General features: G+C 43.9%; 1 protein-coding gene and 1 long non-coding RNA gene across 2 annotated transcripts; one reads left to right on the top strand and one right to left on the bottom strand.

The window, feature by feature from the left end:
* The first annotated feature begins 628 nt into the window (after positions 1-628).
* Positions 629-9,013, top strand: NDUFB8 (NADH:ubiquinone oxidoreductase subunit B8). Its single transcript, XM_044297481.1, has 5 exons — positions 629-787; positions 2,456-2,582; positions 4,595-4,694; positions 6,456-6,611; positions 8,848-9,013. The coding sequence occupies exons 1-5, from the start codon at positions 670-672 to the stop codon at positions 8,941-8,943; spliced, it is 597 nt and encodes a 198-aa protein (XP_044153416.1). The 5' UTR covers positions 629-669; the 3' UTR covers positions 8,944-9,013.
* A 6,443-nt stretch (positions 9,014-15,456) lies between these two features.
* LOC122941007 lies at positions 15,457-19,942 on the bottom strand. The gene is made up of 2 exons (XR_006390405.1): positions 17,914-19,942; positions 15,457-15,967 (listed from the first exon to the last, which is right to left on the bottom strand). It is a non-coding gene; the product is annotated as an uncharacterized LOC122941007 (long non-coding RNA).
* Positions 19,943-23,512: the final 3,570 nt, after the last annotated feature.

The raw sequence follows: 23,512 nt of genomic DNA, 5'->3' as shown, positions 1-23,512 counted from the left end.
CGGAAGTCGGAATCCATATCCGGTTCCAGATCGGGATTCTCCGCTAATCCAAACCCGAACTTTAGACGCCGAACTTAAAACAGACGTTCGCTCATCTCTAGTTATAACAACACCTTTGTAATCACAAGGGCGGCATGGAGAGAACAATAGTTTTAAAAGGGGAGGTTAGAAAGTGGTGACAGAGTCCCTTTAAAGTGACAGTGGTCAGATTTGCAAAAAATGGCTTGGTCCTTAAGGTGAAATAAGGCTGTGCCCCTAAGGGGTTAAGGATCAAAAAGGGACAGAGGGACTTGGGTCAAAAAGAGAGACACTTGGAAGGTTTGCATCCTGTCTGGGGACACCTGAATTGTATTACTTCGATAACCAAGTATATTTCAATATGAACGTCAGGCTTCAGCGTAGGTATTTGTATAATTCTGCTTATTGTCACCCATATATCTGATTAAAGTAAAAAAAATAAAACTAAGACTGAGAAATAATAATATTCCCCTTTAGAACAGAACAAGGATAAATTGTCCCGGGTCAGTATCAAGCGCTGTACAAAAAGCGATTTATTTCGTTTGGTCTTGGGCAGGTACCGTAGTTCAAAGCTAGTCTTTGCAAGAGTTTGTCCTTCCGTGGTTGCCGTACCGTCTGCGCCTGCGTGGTAGTGCTGCAGGCTGTGTGATCATGGCGGCGCTCAGAGCCGGGTTACTGGCGGCGGTGACCCGCAGAGCTGCCCTGGCATCTCTTGCTGGACGGGCAGCCGGTGCCGGGCGGGTCCTGCAGTGTTCTAGTGTCCGGGCAGGTAGGTGACATGTAGTAACAGCCAACGGTTGTGCTGTGGAGGGCGCGGGCAGGGGCGCAGCGAGTCACCTTCACCCAGGACGGGGCAGTGACAGCTGCACTGCAATGTGTATATATAACAGCTGCAGTGCTATGTGTGTGTGTATATATTATAATATATATATATATATACTCTCTGAGTAGATATGAAATACAGCTATACATAGGAGAGGGATTCAGAGGCCGGCAGAAGCAACGGAGTGACTGTGGGTTATTCCCATCTTGGATATGCCACCAATGTCCTATAGGTGCTCACCTCTGCCCCCCGCTCCTGTCTCCAGAACGGGACCCCAAAGTGAAGGGAGAAAAGTCGCACATGCCGCTACAGGAGTTCCGCTAGTCTATTTCCATTAGTCCTATAGAGGGGAATGGGAGTTGGCAGTGCTTCCGTGCACACTAGAGTTTTTCTTTTCCGGCATTGAGTTCCGTCCTCGGGACTCAATACCGGGAAAAAAAACTGATTTGTTTTATCCTAATGCATGTATGTATTAGTGCCGGATCCGGTTTTCCTCTCTGCGCAGACCTTTTAAAAATGCAACAATAAATAAATAAGGGATCCGTTTTTCCAAATGACACTGTCTGACAAATGCCATCCGTTTGCGTCTTTATTTCCGAAATCCTCTGCCGCAAGTGTGAAAGTAGCCCAAGTTCAGAAGTTCTGCTTCACTTCAGAGACCAAGCTCTGGAGACAGGGGTGGGACCTGCACCTATCTGACAACCTCTCTATCACATCCACAACACAGTCTGTGATCATTATACATCAGTACTTCTATTACTTGGCCCATGAAGAACTATGATTCAGTGATAAATGTATTATCATTGGCTGGTCCAAATGCTGGGCTCCCTACAAGTCCCAAGAACAGGGGTCCCCAAGTACCCTGCGCATTATTGATCACCACATCCTTCACTTAGGGAACTGTCAGAGATGGCAAGTTGTGTCCTCGGCAGTCCCATAGTGAATAGGGCAGTGTTCACTGACACTTTCCTGGCACAAATTACTCGGCAACCCCTGCTCTCTGTATCACAGAGGGGTTCCAACAATCGGGGCCCCCCCCCCCCCCCCGCAATCATATTTATCTTCTATTCTTTGTGTAGGTGGCAAATGTTGTTCTTGTACCAACTCCTTACAGGAATTGTGCAAGAATGGGGGGTTTGGCAAAAGAAAAGATGACAACTCTCCCACTCCTCCTGCAGCCGGTGCTGCTCTACTGGGCTCTGTCACTTGTGGTGTGGTGTGGTGTGAAATTGAAAAAGAAAGCCATGAGGTTGCTATGTTGTTGTTGTGTGTTTTTTTTTTTTTTGTTTTTTTTTATTTTTTTTTGCTATTGCAGCTCTGGGTTAGAATCTGACCAAGGCCAACATCTGCATGCAGTTTGGGTCTTTTGCCCTTGTCTTGGTGGGTTCCCTCTGTAAATAAAATAGTTTGTGCAGTTTCTTCGGAGAGGTGACCCTTGAAAGACGTTTTCCTAGATGCCATAAATGTGGTAACAGTTGTGGTCCGAGGTCTGAGACCACTACCACTCCCTAGTATGAGGGTTGTCCGGACTCCTGTTCCTGGCAGAGACTGCCACACGTTAGTATGAACTTGGAAGCAGCCACAAGCCAATCTACTCTTTTATGTGTTTTTCAGCTTCTGACCTTCCAAAGGATCTTTTGCCTGGACCTTACCCCAAGACTGAAGCAGAAAGGGCGGCTGCAGCCAAGAAATATAACATGTTATTAGAGGACTACAAACCTTACCCAGATGATGGAATGGGGTGAGGACACTGGTGTCATTTCTGGTCTCATCTCTTCTGCTTCTACTTCTCTCTCAGAAAACAAAGGCTGACCTTCAGACCAACACGCAGCCTCTTGTGGCAATTTCTGCAAAAATAATGAATATGTTAACGCTGGGTGTTTTTTGCCGTGCGTTTTGGTGCAGAAAATGTGACAACATCTGTGGCAAAAATACTGTGTAAACACAAAAGGATGATTCCCATTTTAAAGGGTTTCTGTCACGGGAAAAATAGTTATGTAGATGACTGTTATGTAGCGATGTGTCAGCAGTACATAACAGTATGCTTTATAACTCCCTGCCTGCCGCCGTTCTCTTAAAATAAAGACTTTTAAAATATGCTAATGAGCCTCTAGGCGCTATTAGGACGTTGCTTCAGCACCTAGAGGCTCCGTCTTTTCACCCTTTGGCACGCCCAGGTCCACTTGATTGACGTCCTCCGCATCGTCCTCATAATCCCGCGCCGTCCCGTTTATTATACAGCGCAGTGAGTGAAGGACGCTCGGCTGCTGCCAGCTTCCTTACTGCGCCTGCGCCGATTAAGTCACAGGCCTGTCGGGGAGGTAGTAGACCGAGCCTCTAGGTGCTGCAGCAACACCCTCATAGCATCTAGAGGCTATGGTTATGTACTGCTGACATTAGCACATCGCTACATAACAGCCAGCTACATAACATAATTTTTTTCCCTTTAAAGCCTAGGGATATGCTATCACTTGATGGGGGAATAACCCTTTAAAGTGTATGTGGCTATCAGCAATACTTCTGTGCTTTTTAAATACACTAACATAAAATGAAACAAGAATGCTGCGATGCTGCCATCAATGGCAAACAGTAGTGTTCAGTGATGAAAGCAGGTTCTGCCTTGGTACCAGTTATGGCTGCATCAGATTTTGCAGGAGGGCAGGAGAGCGCCTATTGCCATCACGAATAGTGTGGAGACGCACGGAACCAGCACCAAGTGTTGGTTTGGGGCGTCTTTTGATACTATGGCCGTTCCCATTTGTGGACGGAACATTGACCAGCCTTGAGTATGTCCAGGACATGGTGGAACGAGCTCTACTGCCTTTTTTGACTCAGGAGACCTGGTGTTCCAATAAAATAATGCCCGCTACTCAATGTGTTCTTTAGGGCATCCAGCAGCTCCCCTGGCCAGCTCGATCACCAGATTTCTTTTCCATCAAGTGTCTGGGACTAGATGGGGCGACGGATCTCCAATACACAACAGCCAACAACTACCTTAACTGAAGAACAGGACCAAGTTGAGAGAGCTTGGAATAGCATACAACAGCATCTGTATGACCGTTACCATGCTAGAGTAGTAGCCTGTATCCCAGCATGGAGGGATGCCGCCCACTATTGATATTACCCTGCTTTAACATATGCCCTGCTGCAGAACCCAAAATAAAGGGTGCACCAGCTTGGTTGTGAGACCATTGACCAAGCACCACTCGCAGTTTATACTTGTCAGTCTCAACTCAATCACATTTTAGGCTCCCTGAGTTTTTTCGTAAAACTTTTTATATGTCATGGAGGCATATGATAATTCATGGAGGCATATAAAAAGTTTTTATCGGTGGGGGTCTGAGTGCTGGGACCTTACTAATCGCTAGAATGAGGACAGAGTAGCCCACACATATCGCACTCTCCCTTCTCACTGTAAACAATGGAATCTGGACAGGCCCATAGATTTTTAGATCGTCTCGCTTCTCTCCTGTAGAGAGGAAAGAGGGTGTGCTATGCAGGTGCTTCTTTATTCAGGGAAAAAAAACCCATAAAAACGGAATATAGTATGAAAACAATGCGAGTGGTTTGTATGTAATTTTTTTTTTAGTGGAAAAAAAGCCAATGTAAAATCATGTGTTTAGGAGCCTTAGAAAGGTATTGATTATTTGTAAGGGTTAAATCCCCATTTCACTATTGCAGTTCCTAAATTATAATCTTTCAGTTGGTAAATCATGTATCGGTCATCAGTTACTTATGATGTTCTTTTTATAGGTATGGTGATTATCCAATGCTGCCTGACAAATCGCAGGAAGAACGAGACCCCTGGTACAAGTGGGACTATGCTGTCTCTAGGAGAAATTGGGGAGAGGTGGTAAGTGTCTAGTTCAGGGAGGAATATCAGTGGTAAGAAGTTCGTTAGAATGGTCCGCTGTACTCTGATAGCTGTTAATATATATATATATATATATATATATATTATAATATATGAGAGAGAAAAAAAGGGAAAGAAGCAGCACACAAAAATTAAATGGGTGCAAAATCCTCCTGAGGGACCTGAGACCAAGATCCCAAGGGTGAATAAACCGTCCACTTTTCTCATCACAAATTGGAGTGCTGCCTTTCTTATATGTGTGTGTATATATATATATATATATTCACTCACTCACTGTTTGGACACACCTTCTCATTCAAAGAGTTTTCTTTATTTTCATGACTATGAAAATTGTAGATTTACACTGAAGGCATCAAAACTATGAATTAACACATGTTGAATTATATACATAACCAAAAAGTGTGAAACAACTGAAAATATCTAATATTCTAGGTTCTTCAAAGTAGCCACCTTTTGCTTTGATTACTGCTTTGCTGGCGTTCTCTTGATGAGCTTCAAGAGGTAGTCACCTGAAATGGTTTTCACTTCACAGGTGTGCCCTGTCAGGTTTAATAAGTGGGATTTCTTGCCTTATAAATGGGGTTGGGACCATCAGTTGCGTTGTGGAGAAGTCAGGTGGATACACAGCTGATAGTCCTACTGAATAGACTGTTAGAATTTGTATTATGGCAAGAAAAAAGCAGCTAAGTAAAGAAAAACGAGTGGCCATCATTACTTTAAGAAATGAAGGTCAGTCAGTCCGAAAAATTGGGAAAACTTTGAAAGTATCCCCAAGTGCAGTCACAAAAACCATCAAGCGCTACAAAGAAACTGGCTCACATGCGGACCGCCCCAGGAAAGGAAGACCAAGAGTCACCTCTGCTGCGGAGGATCAGTTCATCCGAGTCACCGGCCTCAGAAATCGCAGGTTAACAGCAGCTCAGATTAGAGACCAGGTCAATGCCACACAGAGTTCTAGCAGCAGACACATCTCTAGAACAACTGTTAAGAGGAGACTGTGTGAATCAGACCTTCATGGTAGAATATCTGCTAGGAAACCACTGCTAACCAGCATGGCTACCACAGCATCTTGCAGCGGCATGCTATTCCATCCGGTTTGCGTTTAGTTGGACCATCATTTATTTTTCAACAGGACAATGACCCCAAACACACCTCCAGGCTGTGTAAGGGCTATTTGACCATGAAGGAGAGTGATGGGGTGCTGCGCAAGATGACCTGGCCTCCACAGTCATCGGACCTGAACCCAATCGAGATGGTTTGGGGTGAGCTGGACCGCAGAGTGAAGGCAAAAGGGCCAACAAGTGCTAAGCATCTCTGGGAACTCCTTCAAGACTGTTGGAAGACCATTTCAGGTGACTACTTCTTGAAGCTCATCAAGAGAATGCCAAGAGTGTGCAAAGCAGTAATCAAAGCAAAAGGTGGCTACTTTGAAGAACCTAGAATATGACATATTTTCAGTTGTTTCACACTTTTTTGTTATGTATATAATTCCACATGTGTTAATTCATAGTTTTGATGCCTTCAGTGTGAATCTACCATTTTCATAGTCAGGAAAATAAAGAAAACTCTTTGAATGAGAAGGTGTGTCCAAACTTTTGGTCTGTACTGTATATAATTTTTTATTATTGTTTTGTAACATGTGGGCTAATAGTGCAGTGGACCTGTCTCCATAAAGTCATCCTTTTTTTTTTATTTTTATTGTTTCAATAGTTTATGCACTTATTTTTTTTTTTCTTTTAGATGCACTGGGACTTTGATAAGTTCATCCGCGTCCGGGTTGATACGTCTCCCACCCCTGCACCTTTCAGTTCTATGTGTAAAGTTTTGGCTGTATTCCTGGGCACAATGTTTGTCTTGTTCTACATTGGACAAGTGTTTCCATCATATTCCCCTGTTGTAAGTATTTTATAATTAACAAAACTGCGTACGATGAACATAATTTAGAGTTTACACTCTTGGTGTGCAAATATAAAAAAACTATAACTTGAACCAGCCAGCTAACTAATATCTAGTAGCGTTGACCCCTTTCCCAGCTTCACGATGGTGCACAACAGGAAGCTCCATATCTGCAACAGATCAAGATAGTCACAAACACATTAAAAGTCCTTCTTCAGCAGACATCTCCATAAAATAACAATTTATTCAATGAATATTAGTAACATAACAAATGCAAAAAGTCCTAACAGATGCTTACGCGTTTCGGACAGTGCAGCCTGTACTTAGTTATAGCTATGACTAATGACTGGCTGCAGTGTCAAAATCATGTAAGTGTCTGTTGGGACTTGTAGGGCCGTGGTAAGAGAGACTGCATACGAGTGCTGCTGCTCATCAGCCACATCCCCACCTCCTCTTTGTACTTCGTGTCTCCTCATGAACTTCATTCCCCGGAGATCCAGCTGAAGATCTTATCAGCTGTATTCAGGATCATAATTCCTGACATGTAGAGCAGAGAGGAGGATAAGGTGGCTCTTTAGCTCAGTGTTGTGAAGGAACTTGTCCTGTGTGATTAGGACAGGTTTTGTGTGTATTAATCGGATGGCGGCCATTTTATTTCCCTTGACTGCTCCACAGACAAAACAAGCTTTTATGACTAATATATTGGGAATGTATTTATAATTAGGGATGAGTGTATCGACTTTAGATGAAACATCCGAAGTCTATTTGCATAAAACTTCGTTTGAATACTGTACGGAGCGCTCGCTCCGTACAGTATTAGAATGTATTGGCTCAGATGAGTCGAAGTTATTACTTTGCGAGGTCTTGCGAGACTTCGGGTATTAACGTATAAAAAAAAAATTTGACTGTTAAAAACCTTTTCCCGAACGTGAGTTCGGTTCCAAGTGGTCGATTCGCTCATCACTATTTATAATAAAGTTTAAATTTAAGTGTTTTCATTTTTTTTTATTCCCAGAGAACTTCTTAAAGCCAGTTTTGCTTACTGTATTTTCTGCTTTATAATACTCACCTGATTATAAGACGCATCTAGGTTTTAGGGGAGGAAAATCTGAAAAAAAAAATATTTTTCAACTGGCCTCTTATCGGGCATAAAAAAAAAAAAAAACCTTACCTCTCCAGCCTCAGACAGCATGCTCTTCCTGGTCTTCTTTTGGACCCCGCACTGCACTGTGATCTGATGGCGCACACTGTCCGGTCATAGAGCATGCCTACGTGCACCATGTCCGGACTCCGTATGCAGTCAGGACAGTGCAGCTTGGTGCCTGGAAAAAGACCAGGGAGCAGTGAGTACAGCCAGCAGTTAGCAGCTCTACAGTCACCACTCCCCACGCCTCCTGCATACTAATGAGCTCTTCCATAATGGAAGCACTCATTAGTAATCGCTTTATAATATGCACTGCTATTTGCCCCCACTTTTGGGGAGAAAAGTGTGTCTTATAAAGTGAAAAATGCGGTAATTATACATTTTTAAAATTTGGCTGGTATTACAACTTTTTTCATTGGTCTGTTTCATAGTGACAGGTACCCTATGTAACTATGCAATGCGTTTACACGTTGACTCTCCTATTATTGGTTGATGTCAATTTATCTCCCATCTGCTTTGAGGTGGCTTCCTGCACCCATAGCGTCCTCCTACTCATCATTGGTTCATAAGGGCAATGTTAAATAAGTGTATTGTACCCTGTGGTTTATTTTTTTTTTTTTCAAGGTGTTTTCGCTGTGTAAAGGGCATGTCCAGGTCTGTGACCATAGAAATCTATGCTTTTCTTTCATTCATAATTTAAAGATACAACAGGAAAAGGGTAGCACAACTCCAAAATTCCTCAGTAATGGGTGCCAGTGTATATGAGCTTGATCCAGGGTCCAATAATAACCAAAAGAAACTCCACAGCACTCCAAGAAGTAAAGGGTGAAAAAGTGGTGTTTATTCACCCATGTGACTGCGATGTTTCAGTCTTCTGAGTGAATAAAATCCTTTTTTTTTTTCACTTTACTTCTTGGAGTGCTGTGCAGTTTCTTTTGATTTTCAAGATACTGTATATGATCATTTTCTAAATACAGTGACACCTCTCTAAAAGTCCACTTCAGAAATTTTGGATGGCCATCGCAAACCCTTTTCACAGTCTATACTGCTGCCTATGTATCCGTTACTTTATGTTGTCTGTTTCCCTTCTAGGCTCCCAAGCAATATCCTTACAACAATCTGTACTTGGAATACGGTGGAGATCCTGATAAGAAACCTCCAGAAGAGAAAAACAACACATTCAAATAGAGTAAAATACATGGCCGACTGCTGCGCTACCACTGTCCTTTCTGGAATAAAGTGGCATCCTAAAAAAATATTTATTTAACCTATTTGTATTTTAGTATTTTTAAAAAAAATTAGGATTATATATTCAAAGAGTTATATTAAAATATAATAGTTATATTAAATGACTGCTGCAGCCTATCCCTAGTCTCAGCAGTATACGGTGCAGGACAAGTAAACCAATGGTAGGTTACAGCAGTCATGGGCCGTACACATCAATGTTACCACTGCAGTCTTGTATACATAGAATGGGAGAAGGACAGGTGATCATAGGATTATTTTTTCCTATGCAATGTACTGGCATAGGGCAAAGTTTAATATAACTTGGACAACCCCTTTTAGTTATACTTCACACATTACTATGGTTTTTTTTTTGTAATTTTTTTTTGTCTGCAATATTGTGTTGCTGACCACACAGCTCTCTGCTTTGTTCATTGTGTTGAGGTAGAAACAATGGGCATAGGTAATGCACTGAGGCTATATATAGTCTCATTTGGCCATCATCCGATTTAACGCATAACGTGACATTGTGACAATTTTAGGTTTTGCTGCAATTGAAAAGATATTGGTGCAGATTTCCTGATCCTGCATAAGATGTAGACAGTGTAAACCTGAGCTAGACAGTCTGGAGAAGAGCTAAATGCATCAGTGTCCCATTCTGGAAAATAAATTTGGTACATGGCAAGATACATTTGTCTGAGAGCCTCTTCACATAAGTCTAGCCATCTGGTTCAGTTTCCAGCATAGGGCAGAAAACGATAAACAGAGACTGGTCTAGGTCTTGCCACAACAGGGCACTAAAGTGCTTCCCCTACACAAAGACTCTCAGATGCTACTTTTAGGTAGTGTACCTCTTGGTGAGAGATTGTTAATTGTTAGGTATGCCTCTGACACACCTTAACATTTTGCCCAGGTGACAAAGTGAAAGGGGCGCGCATGACTGAACTGAGAGAAGCAGATGGGAGAAGTGGTTGGGTGAGGACATGCATACATGTTGAACAGGCTCTGGATGGCCCAGACAGACCCACCAGTACAGATTATCAATTGATCCGCCATCAAGCACTAACACTCAGCGATATGTGTAGGACATCCTGCGGCCAGATGATCTGCCTCTCTCGGCAGGGTTTCCAAATGGTATTTTTCAGCATGATAATGCAAGGGTTTCCTAGGAATGTCTCTGCCAGATTCCAACACCTCATTGGCCTGCCTAGTGCATCTGATTTATTCGCCGATCCAGCATTTATGGGACCAGTTGGAATGCCAGCTTCGACAAACTAGAAGTGTGCAGTATCCATAGGACTAGCTGCAATATCTGTGGGTAAATGTGCTGAAGTATACCATACAGAATCTGTATGCCTCCCTGTCCAACCATATCTTATCTTGTATCCAGGCTAGGGGAGGCCCAACAGGGCACCACAGCCTCCTTTCAATTGTACAGATTTCTCCAGCAAACTTACCTTTTTTGTTCTAATATTTTACAATCATTACATTCACACATAGAAAGTTTCATTCCAACAATTCCTTCATGATGTGTTATTTTATTTTTGGCATGGAGTGTACATCGGGTGCTGCATACATTTTCTTAGTGTATAGAAACTGGACCTGTGCGTTTGTATCAATTGTGTCTGGCTCCACGAAAAAAAAAAAAATTGGTGGGCTACAACTGATGTATGTGCACCTGGCCTTAGGAGGGGGAGATTTATCAAAAGTGGTATAAAGGAAAACTGTCTTAGTTGCCCATAGTAAGCAATCAAATTTATTTTAACAGAGCATTCCTCCTCCCTCTTCTATGTTTATATTCTGTTTCCATTACTTACAGCCACCACTGCGCTACTGCTACAGTGGTGGCCGCGCTTGCGCAAGTGTCTCTGTTTGTCTCTATTTGGCTGGCCAGGCCGACGGGACCGCGCATTGCTTGCTCATGCGCACTAGCTCCCAGGCCAGCCACTGTGCTGTAGAAGTAAACAGCCGTATTTCAGTCCCTAAACTGTAAAGCCGCTCTGTATTGATCCTCTGCTGTGCAGGTAAATAGGGCAGCTTCTGCTGCCTACAGCATCGTTCACAGAGCAGGGACCCGCTGTCACAGCCTTCATGCCGTGCTCCTCTGCAACTCTCTTACTGGAGCATCAGCCCTTATTGAGGTGAGCAGCAGAGGAGACACAGCATATGAGCAGCGAGGCACAGCAATGCTGTAATCCACAATCATGGGCTGTAGGACGGGAGAGTGCACTGCAGGATCTGGTATGAACGGGGTTGGGGAGAAGAGACAAGTCGGCTCAGCACACAGTAGTGTAAGGCCACATGCACACGACCGTTGTGTATTTTGCGGTCCGCAAATTGCGGATCCACAAAACGTGGATGGCGCCCGTGTGCGTTCCCCAATTTGTGGAACAGCACGGACAGTCATTGATATAACTGCCTATTCTTGTCCGCAAAACAGACAAGAATAGGACAAGTTATATTTTTTTTGCGGACCACGGAACGGAGCAACGGATGCTGTCCGCATCTTTTGCGACCCCATTGAAGTGAATGGGTCTGCATCCAAGCCGCAAAAACTGTGGCTTGGATGCGGACTAAAATAACTGTCTTGTGCATGAGGCCTTAACCTGAGAGCAGCTCCGAGATAACAGTCTGCAGCATTCCTTCTACTTAGGTCTCGTGAGCTGTCACATCCATAAACACTGAAACAGACGCTGCCTGGGCTGCAGATAACACTGGGGATGTGCAGTGCCACTTCTCCAACCTCCTCCTAACTACACACACACACAAGCCCTTTTCATAACCTTATCAAGGGTTACAAGGAGCAACAGCACAGCTATTCCACGTTTCTGTAGGAGCATCGGGAGCGTGCACATGTCATGTGATGAAAGGGGCAGAGTACCACATAACTTCAGAGCTGGGGAACAAGAATGAGCAGGAGATGAGTGGTGAGATGGGAATACCCCTTTAACTTGCACTATGATTTGTGCTGTTTACAGTTATACTGAGATACTATTGTTGAGCTGCATTTTATGTTTATTGTAATATATCCTGTTCATTTGCAATGTTATTGCAATATATCTGCACTGTAGTGTGGAAAGGGTTAATACACAGCCAGCTGATACTGAGAGACTTTGGGACATTCTATCTATGAACTGAGAAGTTAGAAGTCTTTCACAGCTACTATGAGAGACAATGACTCGGTGACCTTTTAACTGTCTGTTATAGCTCTGTTGTTTACATCTAAAGATTTGTTTATGTCTTGAAAAACTACTTGGTCATTCCCATAGACTAGTGTTGAAACTCTATACAAGTGTATGACAGACTGAAATTACTACATTGGTTCTGTTTGGGCTGTGTTTCTCCACTCCATCCCTCCCACTAGAAGAGTCTAGTTCAGCTAGAAATTGTATATAAGAAGAGCAGTTTGAGCTCCGGCAGGGGACCAGTGTTAGAAAAAGCTACTCTGCCAGACCAGATGCTGAGAAGGTGATACCCTGCCACAGACCCTAGGTTACGAGCACTTTGGCAAGGGTACCACCCTTCTGAGAGAGAGGCCACTTTCAGATGAGTGAGTTGCATAATGCGGACTCGCAGCATGAGTATAAGACAGCTCCTGTCCAGCACTACCGGGGTTGTATAGCTTTGTATTGACTTATGATGCTATGTAATCCTTACAGTTCTGGAATGTATTGGATAACACATTATCCAATACATTCCAGAACTGTAAGGGTTACATAGCATCATAAATCAATATAAAGCTATGCGACACTGGCAGTGCTGGGAGTTCAGGGCGGGAGCTGTCTTATACTCCCGCTTTGAGACCGCAGTATGCAACTCACTAGTCTGAAAGCGGCCAGGGAGAGGGACAGCTAGCCAGGGAGGAAACTAAGGAAGCCAACTCAGGGCCTTGCACTTGAGTTCCCCCAAAAAAAGCACCCTGGTCTAACTGCAAACCCTGACTCTCTAGACTTTTTTCCTACTAAAGTGTACCATGCCTTCAGAGAGCAGCAAGAGGTGGTGGGTGACACCTCAACGGTGTCTGGGGTACCCAGCATAGCTTTGGACCACCCCAAACCTGGCCACTACATGTATAACAGCAGAATAGTTTACTATGTACAGACTAGAGCAACAAAGTCAGCTTCCCGGTGCCTGTGTGCACAACAATTATATCTCCCACTTTCCCCTTGAGTATTCGGCCTCCCCACCCACAAGGCCACAAAGTGAAGACAACATGTGTGGAGCGTACAACAGAATAGGTCACTGAACACAGACTAAGGCTACATGCACACGACCGTATGTGTTTTGCAGTCTGCAAATTGCGGATCCGCAAAAAAAACGGATGACGTTCTGTATGGCATTTTTTGCGGATCCATTTTTTTTTGCGGATCCATTGTAAAAATGCCTATCCTTGTCCGCAAACTAGAAAAAAATAGGACATGCACTATTTTCCTTGCGGGGCAACGGAATGGATATACTGATGCGGACAGCATTGAAATGAATAGGTCTGCATCCTATCCGGAAAAAAAAAACCGGAACGGACACGAAACAAACAACGTTCGTGTGCATGTAGCCTAAAGCAAAACATTTACCCTAAGTTCACACCTGAGCGTTTTACAGCGCGTTCAAACGCGCTGTAAAACGCTCAACACATGAAAACCAATGCTTCCCTATGGGAATGGTTCTCACCTGGGCGTTTTACAGCGCGTACGATCGCGCTGTAAAACGCCCGACGTATAATCAAGTACTTGAGCTTCTTTGGGGCGTTTTGACGCGCGTTTGTGGCCATAGGACACTGCAGTCAATCACACAAACGTGCGTCAAACGCGCGTTTACTATTACAAAAAACGCGTGTAAAACGCTCAGGTGTGAAAGCAGGGTTAGATTTCCTGGTGCAGTTTTGGAAGTTGACACCAGGTGTGAATTCAATTCAGATCTGTTTTAATACTTTCTCTTCTTTTATGATCCACTTTTGATTTTGGCTTTCGAAACTGCCTCACCCTCAGTCTCTTGGTGTCTATGTGCCTGAAAAATGAATATATCCGTTTGTGGAAAGGTTCTAATGAAAGATATGATCTGTTGTGATCAGATTTTGTTAAGGCACCATGTGGATGAGATTGTTACACTCTCATCCACTATGCTGTTACCGTAATACACTGGATTTTCCACTGCAGTCCCAAAGTGAATAATTTGCAGTGTATGCACAGTGTGGACACAGTGTTGAAAATGATTCAATGCGATAGTGTAGCCATGTTGACATAATGTCTTATGGCAATGATTGTATCCTGTGGTCACTATTGATGCTACCACCCTGCGCCATTTAAAAATACCTACACAAAGACACTAGAGTCTAAATGGCTTAAATATAAAAATGTCTTTATTGCATAATTAAATGTGACATAACATGATTATTAAAGATAAAAACTACAGTAGAAAAGGTGCGGTTCCTCTGAGGGATGGTATGGCACTACAATGGTATTCTATATATACTGTAACAAGGGGAGTCCATAATATAAAGTCAACAATAGATAAATCCCGTATATCATAAATAGATACTCACTACCTATTAGTAAAGTGCAAGTGCCGGGACAAAAAGGTCAAACAGGTATCTAATTCAAAAGCAGAGGGGCTCCCACCCAGATAACACAATACAACTAATAAACAACAAATAACATAGGCTACATACCCATCATATAATGAAGACCCTCAGGAGAACCGCACACCCCAACGCACGTTTCGGCGAAGCCTTCCTCTGGGGACGTGGCTCTTCTTGAATACATAGCTCAACAATCAAAAGATTGTATCTGAATAATGCATGATGTGCCGCCTGCATCAAACCGGAAGCGCGTCACGGTCACGTGATGGCCAGCCACGCAACCACAAGCGTCCTCCGGTTACTAAGATACAGGTACACATCGGCGAGTGGAGATCAGCGGGTACTAAGCGTCCCATTAGTGTAGCAAAAGTGATCATTATATATCAATGTGATAATGAAAGGATATATATATCACACAGGCATCACAGTAATATAATTTTACATATGTGCAATAGAACGAGGAGTGTATATTGAAGTGTTATAAAAAAAAAAGTGCTAGTGGATTAGAAGCATATAATAAATATGCCAATAAATAATCACAAAAAAAATAAGTGATAAAATAAAGAATAAAGTGACAACGTGCAAATACATATAAACAATCAATTAAGCAAAACGTGTAAATAATATGTACACCAGTAAATACAAAATAGAAATTAACATAATATACAGTGTTTCATATCACGTTGAAGTGAACAATAAATATACGGTATGTAAAAATAAAGGAAATCATAATATTTATATTTATTTATCAATGTCACGAACATGTTCCCTGACACGTATCTTCAATTCTCTTGTGTTCAGACCAATATAAATCTTAGGCCATGGACATGTTGCTTAATAAGTTACAGCTTTAGTGGTACAGGTAATACTGTGAGCAATTTGAAACGTTTTCCTTTTAGCTGAATCGATAAAATCCGTAGCTCGTATTATGTTCGGACGCGCAACACATTTGCCACAGGGGATACATCCCCATTTCGGTCCCTTTGATCCAAAGAATTCAGCACCTTTTTTTGGGTGATTATATGATTTGACCAAATGGTCCCTAAGATTTCTTGATCTCCCAGCTACAATAGCTGGATAGGAGGTCAGATATTTGGCTAAAATGGGGTCTGCCATTAAAATAGGCTAGAATCTTTCCAACAGGGAGCGCATATTATCCCACTGTGTGTGATAATTAGTAATATATCTCACCGTGTCTTTTAAGTCCTTCTTTGGTCTTGGATGGACCAGAGTAGCACGTGATATATTCTTGGCTCTATTGTATGATTGTATGCCCTCTTTATAGATCTCTTACTGTATCCTCTTTCAAGAAAGCGTTGTTTCATGATATCAGGCCTGATGTTCGAAGTCTTCATCACTGGAGCAAATCCATCTAATTCTAATGAATTGGCCTGTTGGGATTCCTCTGATTGTCTGTGGAGGATGGGATGATGAGGCATGTAAATATTGCATTTACGGAGGTCTCCTTACGATACACATCAGTTTGCAAAAGACAGAGATCATCACACTTAATAGCGACATCCCAAAAAAATCTATCTTTTTCAGATCATATTTATAAGTTAAATGGATGTTGTATCTGTTCTTGTTGAGATCCTCAAAAAACAGATGCAATGCATCCAATGTGCCCTGCGAGATCATAAAGATGTCGTCGATGAACCAGGCACAAAAAATGACCCGGTCCATCAACGACAACCGATCTGACATAAATAGCTCCCCCTCCCACAGCCCTAGGAAAAGATTAGCATACGAGGGTGCACAAGCCACCCCATAACTGTCCCCTGGAGCTGTAGGTAGAAGGAGCAGGGATGGCCAGTTTGCAGTGTTCGCCAGCGAACACATGCGAGCTCCCATCTTAACTCACAAGTTTGGCGATACACAGGTAAGTCCTTACCTGTGCGCAAGCCGGTCTGAAACAAATGCGGTCACTGGGAGCAGGCAGTTCCGAGAACAGCCAGATGAAGGCCCCCAGCGCCTGTTCTCGGAACTGCCTGCCCCCGGTGACCGTATTTGTTTCAGACCAGCTCGCGCAGAGGCACGGGTAAGGACTTACCTGTACATCACCGGACTTGTGAGTTAGGATGGCAGCTTGCATGTGTTCGCTGGCGAACACTGCGAACTGGCCATCACTGAGAAGGAGCCACTAAAAATGAATAAATTGTGTGACAAAACAAATCTTAATAGTTCAATGAGAAAATTTGACATTCCATGGTGTATGTCACTCATTGACAAAAAGTACGAGACCGCCTTCCATCCTCGAGTCTGATGCTGGTGTATAGCTACACAACATTGCATGTCACCAGCATCAAATCAGGACCCAAATGGATACCATCAATCTTTTGAAGATGATCGGCTGTATCGCGACTATACGAAGGCAAACACTCCACCAGGGGTTTAAGGTGGTAGTCTAAAAATTTGCAAACGCTCTCAAAAGGGCCCCCACAACCCAAGATTATTGGCCTACTTGGAGGTGTCGTGGCATTTTTATGTATATTTGGCAATAAATATAAAGTCGGTATTCTTGGATTATTCACAATTAAGGCATCGGATAACTGGTTAGAGATGGTTCCTTCATTTAAAGGGGTTGTCTCATCATAGACAATGGGGGCATATTGCTAGGATATGCCCCTATTGTCTTATAGGTACGGGTCCCACCGTTGGGACTCACACCTATATAGAGAATGGAGCCCCGCAAGTGGTGGCTGGAGGACTCCGGTCCAGCCACCACCAAGCTGGCTCCCCATAGAAATGAATGGGAGTGTACCGCTCATGCGCAGACCCCGCTCCCATTCATTTCTATGAGGCTGACGGAAAAAGCTGAGCCAGCGCTTGGCTATTTTTGCCGGCCACTCAGAAAATTAATGGAGGGCGGCTGCGCATGCGTAATGGACCCTCCTTCACTTGCGGGGCGCCATTCTCGATATAGGTGCGGGTCCCAGCCTATAAGACAATGGGGGCATATCCTAGCGATCTGCCACCATTGTCCATGATGAGACAACCCCTTTAAGGCTGTATCCAATAGATGAGATAACAAAATTACTGTAAGATGAAAGAGGATTTAAGGTAAGTTTTTTTGTAGCAGGTAGTAATTCTCAGTTGGCGGTAAGCCTCAATCTCATACATTTTACGTGGCCAAATAACCACATTGCCACCTTTATCCACCGGCTTAAATTCTACGTCCTCTAAGGACTGTAGTCTATTTAGACTTTTGCGTTGACTAGATGTAAGATTATCATGTATTTGATTCATTGGCATCTTCGTGAATTCCTTGGTTACAGACTTCACAAAGAGATCCACTGCCGGACTTATAGATAAAGGGGGACATTTTTCCAATCTTCTTCTAATCACGGTAGGTATCTTACCTGAATCACCTGTATATTGCTCCTGTAGTAGCCCTTCTAAGATCATCAAAGTCTCTTTTTCGGTAGGTGTATTAAAATCTCCCTCCTCAGTTGGGTAAAGGTCTTTTACTGCTACAAAGACATTAAATGGGGTATAAGGTGAAAAGGTAAGGCCCTTCTGTAAAACCGAAATGTCTATATCAGAAAGGTGATGTTCAGATAAATTTATTACCTTTAGATATTTAGGTATTTTCTTGGTAGCCATCACTTCTCCCATCCTGCCTCTTCTTATTAGGTTGTCCTCTATGCTCCCATCTCCTTTTTTTTTTTTTCTCTCCATCGAGTGATCATCCCTTGAATGTTCTGACCACTAGTTTGGCTATTAGTATCACTTGCCATTGACAGTGAGGAGATGGACAATGTCCAACTAAGTATAGCCGGTGGATCTCTGCGTCTCCATCGGTATACCTTTTTCGATTGAACATCATTCAAATCTCTATTAAGCTATTATCATCGTTCTGGGGAAAGTACTCTGTGTTCAGTATGAATGATGTTCCCATATCACCCAAATTTAGGAAGGTCAAAGAGGGACACTTATGGCTCATTGGGTGAAAGATCCAGTTGCTGGCTGAGGCTGGTGATGGCAGCATTCACAGCAGGGGCGGAAATAGGACTTAAAGTTGCCCTGAAAAAAACTTTAAAGTGGCCCCAATGTTGTAGATGGGTCCAAATTGACAGAAGACAAGCACCACAAGTAGATGAGGCCAGTACAAGTTGGCAGGGTCAATAATACCATAGTGCAGTACAGAATACCATCCCAGAGAACTACATACCACAGTGCAGCACAAAATACCTCCATAAGCTGTCCCTCTGTGGTGGCCATCAATAGCTGTCACGTTCTGTCTCTAATATGGAGTAGGGGGGTTGGAAGGTGAGATGTAGGCCACAACATGAAAACAGCACTACCTTCACCATGCTGCCTGGACTTCCTGTGATAGTGTCCCTAGTAGTATGTATCCGGCCAGCAGCAGTGAGGAGAGCTTGGGTGACCCTATGGACATCGGCTCACCAGGAACATTCCCTGTAGGGTCTATGGCCAGTCCACTCCTGATTCACAGCTGTTTTCTGGTATGCAAGGACAGTAGCAGGAAGGTGGGTGCAGTGGGAATCAGGCACCACCAGAACTGCAGCAGCAGTTTTTATTTTTATCTTTTATTTTTTACACTAGCGTTTTTATATCCGGCAGGATGTTCTGGCAAGGAACAGCCTGCCGGATCTCTCTGCATTCTGGCATTGCCGGAAACCACCGCACCACTGGCTTCCCAATTTGCTATAAAGGGGACTGGAGGAGATCTGGCTGCAACCCGGCAAAAATGGGGCAGATTAAAAACGTTGTGCGCAGCGTTTTTCAACCATCTGGTCCTCAGCATATTTGCTGGGTTGCGGACGGATCTCTGCTGGTTCCCATTATAGTGAATGGGACTGGCAGGTGTCCAGATATCTCCGGCAGGCTGCTCCCTGCCAGAACAGCCGGCCGGAAATGTCTAACACTAGTGTGAAACTAGCGTAAGGTGGGTACTGTTCTGTTACTTTTTGCAGCCCCTGGTACAGCTTTTTGCTTGCATTGGAATACTCCTTTAAATATTAGCACAAAAATCATCTGATTAGAGACATGTTCAAAATTTGGGTTCAAATTGTACCAAATAATAAAAAAATTATTAGCCTGAGGTCGAATATACAGGTAGGAACCAGACAGATAGGTTCTGGAACCAGTGTCGGATTGGGGTGCCTAGGGCCCACCAGTAAAATTTATTTTGGGGGCCCACAGTACGGATACATTCAAATATTACCTACTCACACAGCCGCAAGATGCTACCAGATGATTGAATATGTGGGTCCCTGCAGCACCTTTGAGAAGGTAGGTCCTGGGGAGAAGAGGACACTGTTAGCTTTCCTCTATACCTAGAAGTCATCTCGGCTCTGATCGTGTCTATAGTAATAAACTGAGGCAGCAGAGCATTTAATGCGCATGCGCCGGCCCGTACATCCCGATATTTTGGCAGTTTACTTCCGCCGGCTAGATCGGGATGTACGGGCCGGCGCATGCGGATTAAACGCTCTGCTGCCTCTGCCCTAGTGGGTAAATGAGTGCGCAGGCGCCGGATTTGTCATTGACTGGAGGATGGTATCTGACGAACCGAGGGCGGGCCAGAGGGGTGAAAGGGGAGGGGTTTGATTTGAACAGCGCCGTGGAGCCTGGGCACCGGCCGCATAAATGCCGCCCCTGGGCACCTTCAGAACCTAATTAGCATATGGAATAAAAGCATTTTTAAGAGAGAATAGGCGACGGACAGCAATATGAAAGGTAAGATTATAATATGGGGAATGTAATGGATATCATAATGTTTGTGGTGTATAATGGTCATTTTAGGTGAAAGACTCCCTTTAAAGAGATGATTAGTTTACAATAGGGACAGAAGATTATAAACTACAGGGACCCAAAACGTCAGAGAGAAGAGGACTATCAGGAAGCTTGTGCATGTAGATGGAGGAAAGGAGCATTCATAAGGGGGAAGGGCCTGGGGAGGTGCTTTCATCATCCACTAGTAAACTTTTGACTGAAAATTTGGAAGAAATGGTTGAACCAAGGCCGAGAAGTTTGATTTAAATTGTGTTTTTTTTTTTGTTTTTTTTTTCTCGTTCCCTCTCTCTCTCTTCAACGGGGTGGGTGTGGGTATTTAGGGTAAAAGTTTAATGTAAATGTTAATTCAAATGGAGAATGTTAACATATTATATAGTTTAGTAATATGGATCCTTTGGACGGTCCATTTTCATTAATGTACTTGTCTTTTTGTATTTTGGAAAATAAAATAAAATATAATAAAAATAAAAAAAAGTAAACTCTTGACTCCTCCTCCTAAACAGTCTAGGACTCGCTGCGGGAGGAGAGGTTTTGGGGAAATTGCTTTGGGTGTTTCCAAATGTTGTGCCTAGTTACGCCCTTGGGTACAGTAAGGCCCCACACAGGGAGGCACCGCCAATTAGGCGAGGTGAGGCGATCGCCTCAGGCGACGCGGCCCTGGTGACGGTTGGGGGGCGGCAGGGCAGCAGGAATGGAGACGAGCGCTTCCATTGCTGATCCATTTGCCTCTATCTGTTTGCGAGCAGATTAATAACATCTACAGTGTAGCGGTCAATGAGCCCCTGAAACATCTAAAATTTCTCAACGTGGATCAGCAGAGAAACACCTATGACTGTGGGGTGTTCGCCATAGCATTTGCCTTTGAGTTTCTGGCAGATGATGGTGAACCCATGGCGATCTTCCAGCACAACGTGATGAGAGACTATCTAATATCCTGCCTGCAGAATGACAGGATCACAGGCGTCCCAAAAAGGTCAATTAGCGACTCCATGTCTTTCATGACATGTTGAGTCTATGATGGGCCAAGATGTCGCCCTGACCAGAAGCCTGATATTACCGAAACAGACCTGGATCCTCTATGTTACTAAAGCTGCAGTCTCTACCCAACCCCAAATTACAACCGCTGACCCGTGGTACAGGTCTAGAACCCACAGACCTGTTGGCATGATCATCTTCATGTACTGATTGTAATAATGTCTTCTCATGTGATAATATATGTATGTGTAATAAGTACTTAGACGACCACCAAAGGTTTGGGATAATCACACCCCACAAACATTGGACTCTTAACCTATGGGTCCCATAACTTTGCTGTGTCTATAGTTATACCTATTAGTGAGGGGGGTATCCTCATTTATTATTTTAACTGGGTTCTAGAGACCTGATTATCAGGCAGTTGTGTCCTGGGAACATGTGTAAAGACTATCAGATGATAGGGACCACATCCACGAGAAGACCTTGTATCTTCATTGGGTATATTGATGATTTGTGACTTTTCTGCTTCTTGATATTTAAGGTGTTTTCTGTATAACTTGGATGCAGCGGTATCCACTGGTCACCACCTGTCTGGGGTTAAGATGGCAACCACAGCAGATCGGATCACCAGAGGTCTGAGACAAAATGAGGCGCAGAATAAACCATCTCCTGATCTCCACCAGTGACCCCTGCTAAAAGGTATTGGTCTTAAGATCCCTAAATAAGGTAAGAGACATAAAATGTAATGTGATTTATGACTGGAGCTCATAATAATAACAGACATGATGCTAAGTTCTGGAGGCACCAGAGTGATGACACAGAATAATTTAGGGTTTTCGATTCTCCATGAAGATGAGCAGAGCAATGGCCATTAGTGAAAATCATCCAAATCGCTTGATACATGGCATGTAAGTATGATAAAATTCAAACTGCCTGTAGTCACCACTAGGGGGGGCTCCCATTGACCTTGATATATAGATCACCTTAAGCAATGGCTCACAGAATTTTAACTATGGAAGTGCGTAAGAAAGCAGGGGTTTGGTGATTTGTATCAGGAAAACTTAGCTCCAAACCCTGTAAAGATACATGAAAATAAACCATCCCACAATTATAAGGTGTATTCTGTTTATGTTGGATACAGAATATATGTATCCAAATAATGCCCCCATAGTGCCGTTCTCCCCTTTAGTGCCCCCATAGTGCCGTTCTCCCCTTTAGTGCCCCCCATAGTGCCGTTCTCCCCTTTACTGCCCCCCATAGTGCCGTTCTCCCCTTTACTGCCCCCATAGTGCCGTTCTCCCCTTTACTGCCCCCCATAGTGCCTTTCTCCCCTTTAGTGCCCCCATAGTGCCGTTCTCCCCTTTACTGCCCCCCATAGTGCCTTTCTCCCCTTTAGTGCCCCCATAGTGCCGTTCTCCCCTTTAGTGCCCCCATAGTGCAGTTCTTCCCTTTAGTGCCCCCATAGTGCAGTTCTTCCCTTTAGTGCCCCCATAGTGCAGTTCTCCCCTTTAGTGCCCCCATAGTGCAGTTCTCCCCTTTTTTGTGCCCTCATAGTGCAGTTCTCCCCTTTTTTTTGTGCCCCCATAGTGCAGTTCTCCCCTTTTTTTGTGCCCCCATAGTGCAGTTCTCCCCTTTTTTTGTGCCCCCATAGTGCAGTTCTCCCCTTTTATAGTGCCCCCCATAGTGCAGTTCTCCCCTTTTATAGTGCCCCCCATAGTGCAGTTCTCCCCTTTTATAGTGCCCCCCATAGTGCAGTTCTCCCCTTTTATAGTGCCCCCCATAGTGCAGTTCTCCCCTTTTATAGTGCCCCCCATAGTGCAGTTCTCCCCTTTTTTTGTGCCCCCATAGTGCAGTTCTCCCCTTTTTTTGTGCCCTCATAGTGCAGTTCTCCCCTTTTATAGTGCCCCCCATAGTGCAGTTCTCCCCTTTTTTAGTGCCCCCATAGTGCCAGCCCCCCCCCCCCTCAAAACAAAATAAAAATAAAAAAAATACACCGATACTTACCATCAGCAATGCGATGCAGCCTCTTCCGGCCCGTGTCCCTGCTGTGTGCTGCCCGGCTCAGGCAGCGCGATGATGACGTCATCGCGCCGCCAGAGCCGGCCTCTGATAGGCTGCAGGCATTAGTGCCTGCGGCCTATCAGAAGAACAGGGGAGGGACACACCTCTCCCTCGCCGCAGCACAGATATGGAGATGAGCGCTTCCACAATGGAAGCGCTCAT

This window comes from Bufo gargarizans, chromosome 6 (assembly GCF_014858855.1).
Source record: "Bufo gargarizans isolate SCDJY-AF-19 chromosome 6, ASM1485885v1, whole genome shotgun sequence".
NCBI lineage: Eukaryota > Metazoa > Chordata > Amphibia > Anura > Bufonidae > Bufo > Bufo gargarizans.
The sequence above is the reverse complement of the archived record's forward strand: the minus strand, read 5'-3'. Positions and strand labels throughout refer to the sequence as shown.